The sequence below is a fragment of the Euleptes europaea genome, chromosome 11 (assembly GCF_029931775.1).
Source record: "Euleptes europaea isolate rEulEur1 chromosome 11, rEulEur1.hap1, whole genome shotgun sequence".
In the NCBI taxonomy this organism is placed as follows: Eukaryota; Metazoa; Chordata; class Lepidosauria; order Squamata; family Sphaerodactylidae; genus Euleptes; species Euleptes europaea.
This window is the reverse complement of record NC_079322.1, coordinates 20,968,965-20,983,370: the sequence shown is the minus strand read 5'-3', so window position 1 is coordinate 20,983,370 and position 14,406 is coordinate 20,968,965. Positions and strand designations below refer to the sequence as shown.

Genomic DNA, 14,406 nt, shown 5'->3' with positions numbered 1-14,406 from the left:
GGCTGAGAGAGTGTAATTAGCCTGAGGTCACCCAGCTGGCTTCGCGTGTAGGAGTGGGGAAACAAATCTAGTTCACCAGATTAGCTTCCACCGCTCATGTGGAGGAGTGGGGAATCAAACCCGGTTCTCCAGATCAGAGTCCCCCACTCCAAACCACTGCTCTTAACCACTACACCACGCTGGTGATGTAGACATTCAAATGCAGGCTGCTGCAGACTTACAACTCGGCAAGCGTCCTCAGCAAAGTGGTGTTCTGGGGATCTTTCTTCAAGCGATCGACTACTGCTTGGACAATTATTGTGTTGTTGTAGAGGTTCCCGGGCCATTCCTTTATTAGTGTTGCAAAACCCTTAAAATGAAAGAGTGTTAATCAGCTGGTGTAGGCAAAAGAACTCCCCCACTTCCCCCCCCCCAAAAAAACCTAGCCCCTATTTAAAAGTTTGAGACTGGTCAGTACCTTTGCAGTTCTTAGCTTCTGACCCATTTTAAGATATTTCCAGTGCAAACCAAAGCAGAGTTACACTCTTCTAAGCTCACTGACTTCAACAGATTTACCGGGGAGTAACCTTGCTCAGGATTACACTGCTCCCCTTCAGTTACAATCAAAGATGACCCCCCACCCCAGCTATAACCTCATACTCTTATGGCCAGTGAAATGTCCATAGATCAACTTGTGCCCATGCCTAGGAAAGATGTTAGGATTAGAGCCCTCAACGAACTAATTCACCATGTTCCTGAATATTAAAGGACCAGCAGTGTTCCTGGGATTTTGGCCATGTATCCAATTCAAAGTCTAATTCAAATCCTGTAGAGAGGAATGGAGTTTTTTTTGCCATCGAATTAGATGGATTAATCTCTTCTGCAGACTTAACACCCTCTGCCTGGGTGTATACAGATGGCCATTTACCAAGTGATCCATGTAATCACTTGGTAAGCTGATTGTCTAATGTCGTGCCATGTGGTCAGGATCAATCCTACCACTTTCCCGCTTCTCCACATTTCTCATCGGGTGCTGACGTACAGGGAAGTTCTTCTCAGCATTCTGGCAGGGTAATACAGACAACCATATTACTGAAAAGGGTTACATTCTCGATGGGGCATACCCAACCATCTATGGATTTGTGGAGCAGAACTTGTCCGCTGCTTCCCCCTCCTCCCTCCTGCAGCTTACTGAGACCCCCGCCCCCATTTCCTTCCTGGGGGATGGTGGACCTTCAGGAAGGGACATGCACATTCTCTGTGGAAGCACCCACGATGCCTGAGGCCATTAGGAAGCCCCCCATGCTTCTAGCGTTTCACAAAAGGTGCAAAACAGAATTGGTTAAAAGGACCTTCTTGTACGGGGTAGAGCCGAGGATATAACGGGTCAGCTCAGGAGGGGATCTCTACTAGGGACAGTGTACTTTTCACTTCCCAGTTCTTCAGTCCCAGCTCTACTGCTTCATGCTGGGGGGTTTTTAGGAACCTTTGCTGTTAGTTTCAAATATGGTTCTCATTCAAATGTTTTATTTTGTAATTGGCTTACTGATAGACTGAAGAGTCCTATCATACTTGTAATCTGCGTTAAGCCCCAGTGTGAAAGGCAAATTATAAATGAAAATTAATAAATTAAATATTAAATATTAGCTCAGTGGTAGAGCATCTGGTTGGCATGCAGAAGGTCCCAGGTTCAATCCCTGCATCTCCACTTAAAGGGACTAGGCAAATAGGTGATGTGAAAAATCTCTGCCTGAGACCCTGGAGAGCTGCTGCCAGTCAGAGCAGACAATATTGAGCTTGATGGACCAAGGGTCTGATTCTGTAGAAGGCAGCATCATGTGTTCAATTAAATGAGGGGAAGTGGGGGGAGGCAGCGAGAACCAAAGGAAATCACCACCCCCTTTTCCACCAATGGAAATGCCATTCTATTGGAGGAACTGCATGGCTGGATATACCTCGTGGTTGGGAACCCCTTGGGAAACCAGTGACTGCTTTCACCCAATGGGATTTACGAAGCAGGAATGACTTTTCTTTATGCATTCTGAGGAGCTTAAGAGGCATTTCACACCTCTTGGATATAAAGTCCTATGTGTGAGAAGGATAGAAGCGAGATAAGTTACTGCTGCTATTATAGATGGCGAACTGGAACTAAGTCACCACTTTTTATAACTGAAAAGAAGAAGAAAGTAACATTCCTCTTATTACAATTCTTTGATGACAGGCACAATATACTGTCAGACCACTTAAGCATGGGCTGTTGATTATGTGCTTTCATTTGCTCATTTTACATCCCCTTTTGGTTGCCCTTGTCATGGATGAAATCTACTTGTACAAAACCTGGAGGACTGCTGTGCTATGGCACATACTATTCATGTATTTGTCATTGTGTAGAACAGGTACTTTAAAAAACACTCATTTGCCATTCAAACTTACAGCTGAAAAGCTTGCTAAAATATATTCATCAAGTTTAATTTGAAACTGACCACATCACTAAGGCTAAGCATGAATTATATTCGCACCATGAACTTTTAAGTCCATCAGCCATGACACCTAATTAAAACTTTCAGGTTTAGACACGCCGGATGCTAGGAACAAGGGGAGGCCATACTTGGAGCTGTTCCCAAAAACCATTTGGGAAATTTCAGCTGGCACAGAATACAGCCACTGGATTTCTGACCGATTTCCCCAAGTAGAATCTTATAACACCGGTGCTTCAACAGCTTGGATGGTTACCTGTTTGTTTCCAGGCACAATTCAAGGTGCTGGTTGTTACCTTTAAGGCCCTTCATGGCCTGGAGACCCACATATCTATGGGACTGCCTTTCCCAATACAAGCCAATGCACCAAGGCCCCTGGGTTCAGTCCCTGGCATCTCTAGGGATGATGTGAAAGTCCTCTGCTTGAGACTCTGGAGAGCCACTGCCAGTCAGAGTAGAAAAGACTGATCTTAATGGAACGAGGGTCTGATTCAGTATAAGGCAGCTTCATGCGTGCTCATGTGTGAACAATGAAAACCCACAAATCACAGCCTGGGTCGAACCCACACACCACCACAACGGCTCTCTTTAGTTCTGACCGCTGCCCCATGTCAACTGCCATCTGACAGAGAACAGTACCTCATAGTTGCTCTCCAGGAATTCATGTAAGACCATTTCATAAATGAAAGGCTTCAAGATGGAATCGTGTCTTGGCAAGTAGCGGCTAATTGCCTACGGGAGGAAGAAAAACAAGATTCCATTTCAGAGAGGATACCTTTTGGCAACGCCAAAACTATCAAGGAAAAAAGAAAAAATCAGTAAATTTCTGTTCCAACCATTCCCTCAACAGATGTCATGAAAAACGTTAGAAGGGGAAATTCTGAAACAACGTATTATTTGGTTCTTGTAGGTTATCCGGGCTGTGTAACCGTGGTCTTGGTATTTTCTTTCCTGACGTTTCGCCCGCAGCTGTGGCAGGCATCTTCAGAGGAGTAACACTGAAGGACAGTGTCTCTCAGTGTCAAGTGTGTAGGAAGAGTAATATATAGTCAGAAGGGGGGTTGGGTTTGAGCTGAGTCATTGTCCTGCAAAGTTTTAAAGGTAATGTGCAAATCATTGTCCTGTAAGTATCAAGATAATGTGCTAATGAGGGTGTGGTGTGTTAATGTGGAATCATTGTATCCTGAAGTGATCTGTTAACACGTGGAATCCAAGGCTAATCTGCATGGCTATTGTGGACTGTAGTCTTTGTTAGTCTGGAGGTTTTCAGGACAGGAAGCCAAGCGTTATTCATTCTTAAATTTAAATCCAGGTTCTGTTCCTCAGTTTCATTGATAAAGTGAACCCATGTTGGTTCTTTCTTACAAACAGATATGGGTGTAGACATGCAGGATGCACACATGTTTGCTGTTCACATGTCAACAGGGTTTGTGTCTTGCTTACTGGGTCTCATGGTATGCAGCTCATCTACCTGGAAAAATCCCAGATTCCTGGCTGTCATGAAGAACATACAAGAACACAATTTCTTCCTTCCTTCCCATCCCCTCCATCTGCTGAAGTCACTTCTAACTCAGGAACACATTTACTGGAATATATTTTGGTTCGTTTTTAAGGTGTCCCTGGACTCCCGTTTTATTCTGCTGCTACAGACTCGCATGGCAGCCCACCTGGAATGAATCTTTCTAGTCCAAGCTGTGTTTTACTATATATACAAGGCAAGTGTGACGGAAAAGGAGTTAATCTGCAGCAATAGCTGACAGATCAAGAGTGGGCAGAGCCAGAGAGCTGACACTCTGAGCTCAGAGAGACAGAAAGGATTCGAAGCTTGGGACCCAGCCTGGGTAGAAGGCTGTGAAAGTAGTCGAAGCGTTGGGACCCAGCCTGAGAGGAGGCTGTGCTAGATTGGAAGCTTGGTAGCGAGACTGAACGGAAGCCAGACTGTACTCTGTGAACCTGAGGGGTTCTGTTAAAGCCAAAGCTATTGAAACACACGACCTGTGGGAGTGACAGGAGTGAGAATTGGGTTAGAGAGGGCCCCTTCTCAGGTCACAAAGGGGAATTAGTCTCTGAGGTAGAGCTATTCCGGTAGCAGGGAGGTGTCGAGGATTACAGCCACTGGTGTGGGGTAATCAGAGAGAGAACTGGAAGAGGGATTTTGGATATTTCCCCAAACTTCTGTGAGTTCTCTGAGGAGAGAGAGAAACTCAAACTTCCTTCGCTCCTGTGAGCTAGGCTGGGGACAGAGTCTGAGAGTCTGAATCTGAATAACAGTTCTGAGGGATAGAACTAAGCTTGAAACTAAGAACGGAAGGAACTTGAGTGAAGAAAACATCTAAGCCATATCTCTGAAGTAATCTTATGTAGATAAACCTGACTTTGAGTTTTCCCTCCAATTTCTGCCTTTTCCTTGAAAATCAATCTCTGTGAGTTCTGTTTAATAAACTTCCCTGTTTTGTCTAAGTTAAAAAGCCTCTCGTGTCCTATTTCTCTCTGAGGTAAATAATGGTGTGGGACTGGAGGAGAAGGAAAATAATCTCCTCACAAATATACTCAGGCCAACGCTTTCCCCTCAGCATATACAGGCGGGCTGAGAGAGTGGGATATTGAACTGGTTGAAAGGGGGGGTGCGTCATAGCAAGTTTGTGCCTTTCTCCATTGTTAAAACAACCAATGTCAGAAAAGGAATGTTGCCCCGTCTAAGCAAGGTGGTTAACGATAGAACATTTTGGAGGTCATTAATTCATGGGGTCCCCATACGTTGGAAGTGACGTGGTGGCACTTAACGCACACACACACACACACACATAGTGCAGCTCTTTGGCCACTGGAGGAGGAGGAAGAGGAAGAAGAAGAGTTGGCTTTTATATGCCGTCTTTCTCTACCACTTAAGGCAGAATCAAACCGGCTTACAATCACCTTCCCTTCCCACAATAGACACCCTGTGAGGTAGGTGGGGCTGAGAGAGTATGACTAGCCCAAGGTCACCCAGCTGGCTTCATGTTCAGGAGTGGGGAAACCAACCTGGTTCACCAGATTAGCTCATGTGGAGGAACGGGGAATTGAACCCTGTTCTCCAGATCAGAGTCCACCGCTCCAAACCACAGCTCTTAACCACTACACCATGCTGGCTCACCATGCTAACCACTACACCATGCTGGAAAGGGAGGCCTTTGTCTTGGATGGGCCTGGCTGTTGAGGCACACAGGGATTGGTCTGGCTCAAGTTCTGAGAAGTTTAGTGGTTCCTCCTTTAGGGAAAAGATTCGATCTGGGAACAGAACAGTAGGGGGACACCCACTGTTGTATAAACAAAACTGAATATGGTTGGATATAATTTTAGATTAGAGTAGTAAACAATAGAAATTAATTTAAAAAAATAAGTTAGCACTAATGTTAAAACCAATGGAATATTTAGTGAAGGTAAGCTTTATTATGTAATTGCATAAGTATCAACATTATAAAGAATGAATGAGCAAGCAAAAGTTAAGAGCACCTATTATTAAGAAGCTAGAATAGTTTATAATTAAGGAAAATTACTGTAATGTTATCATATTTTTATATGATCACCCAGAACCTGTTTCTTTTTCTTTTTTTGTTTATGTTTGTATTGTATGGTATTGTTTCGTATGGTATTGTTTCCTATTTTTCTATGTATTTTATTTTTTCCATTCTTTATCTTTGTTTGTATTCCCCTTGAAATATAATAGGGGGAACACCTGAGTCCTGAGCTCTGTACCTTGGCATGCACATTTGCATGCATGCGTTTTGCCAGCAATAAAAATAGGACCTAGAAATCAAACCACACCTGCCGTTGTCCAAGAACGAGTTGACTACATTCCAACAAAGAATGGATTCCCAAAACAGCATGGAAAGTGCCAACAACTAGATGCAACTCTATCCCAAGCATATTTTAAGTGATACAAGTAATAAAAACAGAGTTGCCAACCTCCAGGTACTAGCTAGAGATCCCCTGCTATTACAACTGATCTCCAGCTGATAGAGATCAGTTCCCCTGGAGAAAATGGCTGCTTTGGCAATTGGATTCCATGGCATTGAAGTCCCTCCCCTCCTCAAACCACGCCCTCCTCAGGCTCCACCCCAAAAACCTCCCACCAGTGGCGAAGAGAGACCTGGCAACCCTAATCACTATTCAATAAGGAAAAAAAGAAAAAAAGCAGTGCCTTAAATTTAGGAGTCTCTTCCAGAGATAGCAGCAAGAAGGGCTAATTTTTTTTCAGGCACAGACAAGGGAAACCTCTCAGAGGAAAATGTTAGCCTCAAATTAATTTCTGTCAGATTTGATTGAAACACTCACACATATCCGCCCTCTTCAGGGTCTGCCCCAAAAACCTCCCGCCGGTGGTGAAGAGGGACCTGGCAACCCTAAATTAAAAAAAAAGTACCCCAAGGCCGGCCTACAAATTTGCACGCTGGCACACGTTACAAAGGACAAAACTGAGCATCCTTTTACAGCAGTATACTTGACGCGTTTTAAGGACATTAACATTTCCTAGTTGCATCGACCATTTCCAAATCAAGGTAGAATTGCAGTAGCCCAAGACGGACTTGGAAACAGCACAAAAGGAATGAGAGAGAGCCAACGTTAGCCTCGCAGCAGGTGCGAGTGAAACATCTCAGAAAGCGCCTTTTTGCTTGCTTCTCACTGACGTGCTTTCAGAAAGGTGAAAACAACCAACGGTTTAGAAAGGCAGTAATTTAAACGAAACAGGCTTTTTTTTGGGGGGGGGGGGAACCCTGCAAATATTTTTTTTGAAATTTTACAGTCTGCTGGATGGCATAAGTGGAGGCATCTTCTCGAGACGCTCGCCTCTAAAGAGGAAATAAATCCAGAAGGGAGTGGCGGGGGTGAAAATAGCACATCACAATTTTTACCTACACACATTTCGAGAGCCCTTATTGGAGTGAAATGGAGGCTGACAAACCGGAGGGGTTATCTTCCAATCTGGCAAAGTGCACGGCGAACCACTAACCGCTCCCCTTTCGTAAATATTGTTGTTCTCCCTGCCTCTGCCTTTAATTCTATAAGAAGACCGACATGATGAGAAAAGCTGTTATACAACACCTTCTCACTCCTGAACGGAATTTAATGGCGGCGGGGGACCACCCGCTGCGACATCTTAATAATATGCCCCTTTTGGCTCATTGGGTTTGAATAGGAAGACATAAAAACTCGGAGAGAAAATGTGTATATGTTAGCAAAGGGCAGGTGTTTCGAAGTTTCCTGCTGCTCGGGAAGTGACAGTGTTTTTTCACCGTACGCCGTGGGCAATTTATTAACTTAAAAGCTTGCTAACTACAGGGCCCTGTCAGGGTCCTCAGTCTGCAGTGCCAGTGGAAACACAGGACGAGGCTGGATTCTTTCCTTTCTCCCCAGTCCTTGGCAGTGCGCAAGGGGGAGATATGCTGGGACTTAATTACTCCTTGGGGCTCTTGCTAAGGAGCCAAAGAATGGGCTATAAGCAGCAAGTCACAAAGAGACACCCCCCCCCCACACACACACAAACACATTCCGTTCTTTTAAGCCGAGGCGTTCCAACACGGAGGCATAAACACTTCAAAGAAGAAGAAGAGTTGGTTTTTACATGATGTCCTTTAATGAAACCCACAATTCCCACCTCCTGACTTCCATTTTAGCCCCTCCCATTGCTGCTCATTGCTGCTCATAATCTATACCCCCAACTCTGTTTCTGTAGAGTGCTGCAAAAATTATACTGTCTGCTATGGGGAAAAGGTAGGGAGACATTCCTAGAGTGTCACTAACAGGACAAGCATATTCAGCACTGCTTATGATTCTACTGGGTTTGGGAAGAAGTCACTTCTGAAGAAGTAAAATAACTACATTGAGGCTATCATACTTTGGTAACATTATGAGAAGTCAAGAGTCACTGGAAAAGAAGAGGAGGAGGAAGAGGAGTTGGTTTTTATATGCCAACTTTCTCTACTGCTTCAGGAAGAATCAAACCGGCTTACAATCACCTTCCCTTCCCCTCCCCACAACAGACACCCCTGTGAGGTAGGTGAGGCTCAGAGAGTGTGACTTGCCCAAGGTCACCCAGCTGGCTTCGTGTGTAGGAGAGGGGGAAACAGATCCAGTTCACCAGATTAGCCTCCGCTGCTCATGTGGAGGAGTGGGGAATCAAACCCGGTTCTCCAGATCAGACCACTCCAAACCACCGCTCTTAACCACTATACCACGCTGGCTCAAATAAACGTGTGTCGCTCGTAAAACGCACAAACTCATCCAAGGGACAGAATAGTGGTCTGTGCTAAATTTCGGACTTCTTGCCAATTGGGCTGTAGCAGAGTTGCCGACTCTGGGTTTGGAAATTCCTGGAGATTTTGGGGGTGGAGCCTGGGGAGGGAAGAGTTTAGGGAGGGGTGGGACCTCGGAGTATAATACCAGAGTCCTCCCTTCAAAGCAGCCATTTCCTCCAGGGGAACTGATTTTTGTTGCCTGGAAATGAGTTCTCTTTCCAGATCTCCAGGCCCCACCTGGTGGTTGGTTAAAGATAATGGTATCAAGCTCAAAATGGTATGCAAAAGTGATATATTATTTACAAGTGCAGATGTTATACAGAATTACAAAGAATATGTAGCATAAAGCTACTCAAAGAAAGCAAATAATTTTCAAAGGTAAGTACAATGACTTGTAAAATACTTTCAAAGTTAAGTACAATGACTTAATTTTTTTCTTTACAGAACGAAATAATGGAGCTTGAGAACGATGTAGGCATGCCTCTGCTGGAGCGTTTTCTGGATGCTTTAAACGCTTTCGCCATCCAAAGACAGCTTCATCAGCCGGTGGCCTTAAAATGTTGCTTTTTCACAGAAGTCTTATTATTAACAATATTCGTATATTCAAAGTCTTATTCTTCCATGCACAAGGATGGCTGCCAGAATAAAGCTGTGTCAGAATACAGCTGTGCCAGCAGAGGTGTGCCTACGTCGTTCTCAAGCTCCATTATTTCGTTCTGTAAAGAAAAAAATTAAGTCATTGTACTTACCTTTTAAAGTATTTTACAAGTCATTGTACTTACCTTTGAAAATTATTTGTTCTTTATGCTACATATTCTTTGTAATTCTGTGTAACAACTGCGCTTGTAAATAATATATCACTTTTGCATACCATTTTGAGCTTGATACCATTATCTTTATCCAGCTTGTCTAAAGGTATCTGTGCTTGATTTTTGCTTAGCAACCCTATAAGGTAAAGGTAGTCCCCTGTGGAAGCACCGGGTCATTACTGACCCATGGGGCGACGTCACATCCCGATGTTTACTAGGCAGACTATGGTTACTGATGGTTTGCCATTGCCTTCCCCAGTTGTCTACACTTTATCCCCAGCAAGCTGGATACTCATTTTACCGACCTTGGAAAGATGGAAGGCGGAGTCAACCTTGAGCCGGCTACCTGAAACCGACTCCCGTTGGGATTGAACTCAGGTTGTGAGCAGAGCTTTTGACTGCAGTACTGCAGATTACCACTCTGCACCAAGATGCTCATAGCAGCCCTAGGCTGTAGTAATGTCTGTGACATTCTAGGCAGTTCGTGGCATTGTTCATGTTACATTCTGTTCCAGCAATATGCATTAAGTAGAAAGCCAGCCAGGAGACTGCCCAGTTGACTCCCACCTTGAAACAACTGCTGCCAGAGAAGTGGGTAGTTTGCAAGACCTGAGCAAAGCTGTTAAGGATAGGACGTTTTGGAGGACATAGGGTCACCATGAGTTGGAAACGACTTGACAGCATTTAACACAGATACAGCATTTTTTTTTTACAGTTTTCAGATTTTTCTGCAAACTTGGAGAGTCCCCCAAGTTTGGAGAAAAATCTTTCTTCTCTCCATGTGGACTCAATCAGCAGATATAGGCATCAGCAGATGTGCCCACATGTGGCTATTAGATATATAGATACTGACCCTATACCATGTTTCTCACTGTGTAATCTGCTTTGTATCTCAGGGAGTAAGACAGGCTATGCACAAAGCAAATACAGAAATAATGGTGAGACTTCTTGTGCAGTTTTTGTAAAAAGACTGCCCATTTTTTCTTCTTCACATGGCCATGCATACCATTATCTTCAGCTTTTGGATTGGGTGCCCTCCATTAGGGATAAAGGTGGGGTAAATAGGTTAAGTAAATAAATAGTGATGCATGCAAATACACACATATAAGCTTGATTTTAGCAATCCTTCCTTCTCAGCCTAACCTACCTTACAGGGTTGTTGTGAGGATAAAATGGAGGAGAGGAGAATGATGTAAGCCGCTTTGGGTCCCCATTGGGGAGAAAGTCAGGACGTAAATAAAATAAGTAAATAAATAAAGTGTAAATAATCCTTTGCATAGGGCAGGGCTGTACATGCACGCTGCCCATATTATACACAGCCTTATGTGCCAGGTAAGGAAAAACATGCAAATCGCCACTCCTCCCCAATATGAGCCACCTCCAGCAAGAGTTAATAGGCTCCAAGCAACAGACTATCCAGACAGATGTACCGAAAACATATGATGCAGCATACCTTAAGTTGTCCAATTTCTTTAAACCTGTGCACTTCAAATTCCCAGAGATCTGTGTTTTTCCCAAGTATTTTCTGGCATTTTCTGAGTTCAAAAAACATACAGAAAGAGGAAATGAGAATTGAACTCCCCTTACTGCTAAAGCAGTTTCCTTCAAACGTACACCATGATCATCTGCTTATTCTGACGGAGGACACTGTTCAAGACATACGGTTGGATCCAGATGAAATTTTCTGGTAACAGAAGGAAGGACTGTGGCTCAGTGGTAGAGCATCTGCTTGGCATGCAGAAGGTCCCAGGTTCAATCCCCAGCATCTCCAGTTAAAGGGACTAGGCAAGTTGGTGATGTGAAAGACCTCTGCCTGAGACCCTGGAGAGCCGCTGTCGGTCTGAGAAGACAATACTGACGTTGATGGTCTGATTCAGTATAAGGCACAAACCATCTGTTTGTGGGCTCTCTTGGCTGGCCTTAACAGGTGGAGCTACATGAACTCACAGGGTATTCTCCCAGAAGATGAGCCTGCCGTGAAAACAGAGCCGCAACGGGGAAAAGAAAAAAGCGACCTTCAAAAGAGGGTTGTTGTGGCCCTGAGTCACTGCCAACTGTGCCAACAGTATATTAATAACATTTGCTTGAAATACCAGTACAAGTACAGGCTGAGTATCCCTTATCTGGACTGCTTGGGACCAGAAGTGGTCCGTATTGCAGATCTTTCTGTATATTGGAATATTTTGGAATTTTTGCATATACATAATGAGATATCTTGGGGATGGGACCTAAATGCACTTATGTTTTATATACGCTTTATCTACATAGCCTGAACGTAATTTTAAACAATATTTTAATACTTGTGTGTACATTGAACCATCAGAAAGCAAAGGGGTAACTATCTCAGCAGAATACCAGTATCAGCTGTTAAAGAAGAGCAACAACAAACAACAAACTAATCAACAATGGCAGGCTTTCGGTCTCCACCTACAATGCAGTGTACACTGTATTTTATTTTTTTAGGTGAGAGGAAACACTGAAATCAGGCAGCATGGACCTGCCTGCATGCCGGCTCAAAAGGTATGTTTTCTGGATCAGTCTGGATGTGGGATGTCCGGATAAGAGATGCTCTACCTGTAATAGCCTTTGCTTGTAAGATCAATACAAGTAGTGTGTGGCCACCATAAGAACGCAAGAAGAGCCCTGCTGGATCAGACCAGTGGTCCATCTAGTCCACCATCCTGTCTCACCCTGTGACCAACCAGTTCCTCTGGAGGTCCAACAACAGGGCACAGAGGCCAAGGCTTCCTCCTGATTTTGCCTCTTGCATACACAAACAGCACCCACAGTCAGAGGGGTACACACCCATGCACACAAACAGGCTAAAACGTTACCGTGCCGCAAGATCATATTCTCCAATTTTCAGTAGATGTTCTATGTAGGCTAAGCCTATGTCCTGGAATGAGAAAACAAAAAAGCGTAAAGAGAGAGAAGTCAGTCCACTATTTAAAAACCTCCTGCAGCAGTCAAGGATCTGGCTGTTATCGCTGCCTTACCAACAGCACTCATATTCAAGCAATTTGCTAGGTTGAATAGCAACCGAGGTTGAGTATCCCAAGTTTCAAATTCCTATTTAGAGGCACAGGATTGTGTGTGCTTTACCGAAACACTCCCCTGAAAGGTCACTAGGAAAAGATTTTAAAATCCCTCCATTTTAGCATTGGTGGAAAACAAATCCTCTGCTTTCTTAGATGATGTAATCTACTAAGGAATACACTACCAAATAGAAAAATTTAGAGCTATTATCCTGAAACCGTCATCATTGATGGCTGCCATACCACCAAAATTCAGTGGACTTTCTGCAAGCCACTTGGGGTAACCATACACAAACACACACACACACACACACACACACACACACACACACACACACACACACACACACACAATAACCATCATACCAGCTCCTGCAAAGAGGAGCTTTGGTTTCTCATCAAAGACAGCAACATGCTTAGAATGAACCATGGACCATTCATAAAGCAAACTGTTGAGGAAGAATCTGTTGTTGCATGATGCAATATGCTATGAGGTGCGGTTAAAAAACTTAGGGTTGTTTAGCTTGGAAAGAAGGCGGTTAAAGGGAGGCATGATAGAGGTCTATAAAACTATGCATGGTGTCCCGAGACGGACCCTGCTGGGCCCCGCTCGGACTTGAGCCGCCCTCCGCGGTACGGGGAAGTCACCCCACCAAAGGGACAGGGGGGAGGGAGAGAACCGTCCAGAGTCCCTTTCCACAGAGGCTCCTTTCCCCTCTAGGCAGTCACGGCAGGAAGACCCGAGACAACTCCACAGACAGGCAGGGAGGAGTCAGGTCCGGGGAGAGCAAACCAACCTGCCTCACCAACCGAGAGAGGATGGAGGAACGACACGTCGGCCCAGGCGAACGCCGACAGGAGCACAGGGAATCGGTCTGGCGCAGCCAAGTAGAGCGTGCAGGTGATTCCCACCCCGCAGCCCAGCTGAGCGGCGGCAGGGCGTGTCCTGGACGTGCACGTGCCACCTGGTCCTGTTAAGAACTCGGGAGGCGTGGCTTTGGGGGAGGAGGGGCCATGGCCAGGCCTACAAAAGGCAGAAGGGCGGAGGCCGATGAGGAGGGCAGACCTCCCTGTGAACCAAACAGCAGAGAGACACTGGCTGCCTCCGAGGGAGAGATTGATTCAGACTCTCCCTTGGAATGGTCTGAGGCCAAGGAGGCTTCCCTGGCACGGCCCCTGCAGTTCACAGAGGAGAAGAGGGTGGATGCTGCTAAGTCCCAGATCCCTACACATGGTATGGAGAGAGTGGACAGGGAGAAGCTTTTCTCCCTCTCTCATACGAGAATGCGGGGTCATCTGCTGAAGCTAGTGGGTGACAGATTCAAAACAGATAAAAGCATGTATTTCTTCACACAAAGCATAGTTACATTGTGGTACACCCTGCACCAGGATGGCTGCCAACTTGGAAGACATTAAGAGGGGAGTGGACATGTTCATGGAGGAGAGGGCTATCCATGGCAACTAGTCAAAATGGGTACTAGTCATGATGCATACCTATTCTCTCTAGTCCCAGAGGAGCATGCCTATTATATTAGGTGCTTTGGAACACAGGCAGGATAATGCTGCTGCAGTTGTCTTGTTTGTGGGCTTCCTAGAGGCGCCTGGTTGGTCACTGTGTGAACAGACTGCTGGACTCGATGGGCCTTGGTCCATCCTGATTCAGGATGGCTTTTCTTATGTCCTTGTTCTTAATATATGTCACCTGTGAGAAATGTGCCCGCTTGTGGGGATATGTATGGAAATGAAGCCATAAAGGTGGGTTGTAGCTGCTTTGTGTTATTCCTTTACGTTCATATCTATTCTCATCTTACAACTGCTGCCTCTTTTCTCT

General features: G+C 44.9%; 1 protein-coding gene across 1 annotated transcript in view; it reads right to left on the bottom strand.

Annotated features, from left to right (window-relative positions):
- VPS41 (VPS41 subunit of HOPS complex) overlaps nucleotides 1–14,406 on the bottom strand; it is a 180,497-nt gene that overhangs the window by 37,405 nt on the left and 128,686 nt on the right. The window contains exons 15-18 of the mRNA XM_056857621.1: nucleotides 12,375–12,436; nucleotides 10,994–11,075; nucleotides 3,096–3,188; nucleotides 222–349 (exon numbers count right to left, since the gene is read on the bottom strand). Of these exons, the coding sequence (XP_056713599.1) occupies nucleotides 222–349; nucleotides 3,096–3,188; nucleotides 10,994–11,075; nucleotides 12,375–12,436 (365 nt within the window). The remainder of the gene's footprint in view (nucleotides 1–221; nucleotides 350–3,095; nucleotides 3,189–10,993; nucleotides 11,076–12,374; nucleotides 12,437–14,406) is intronic.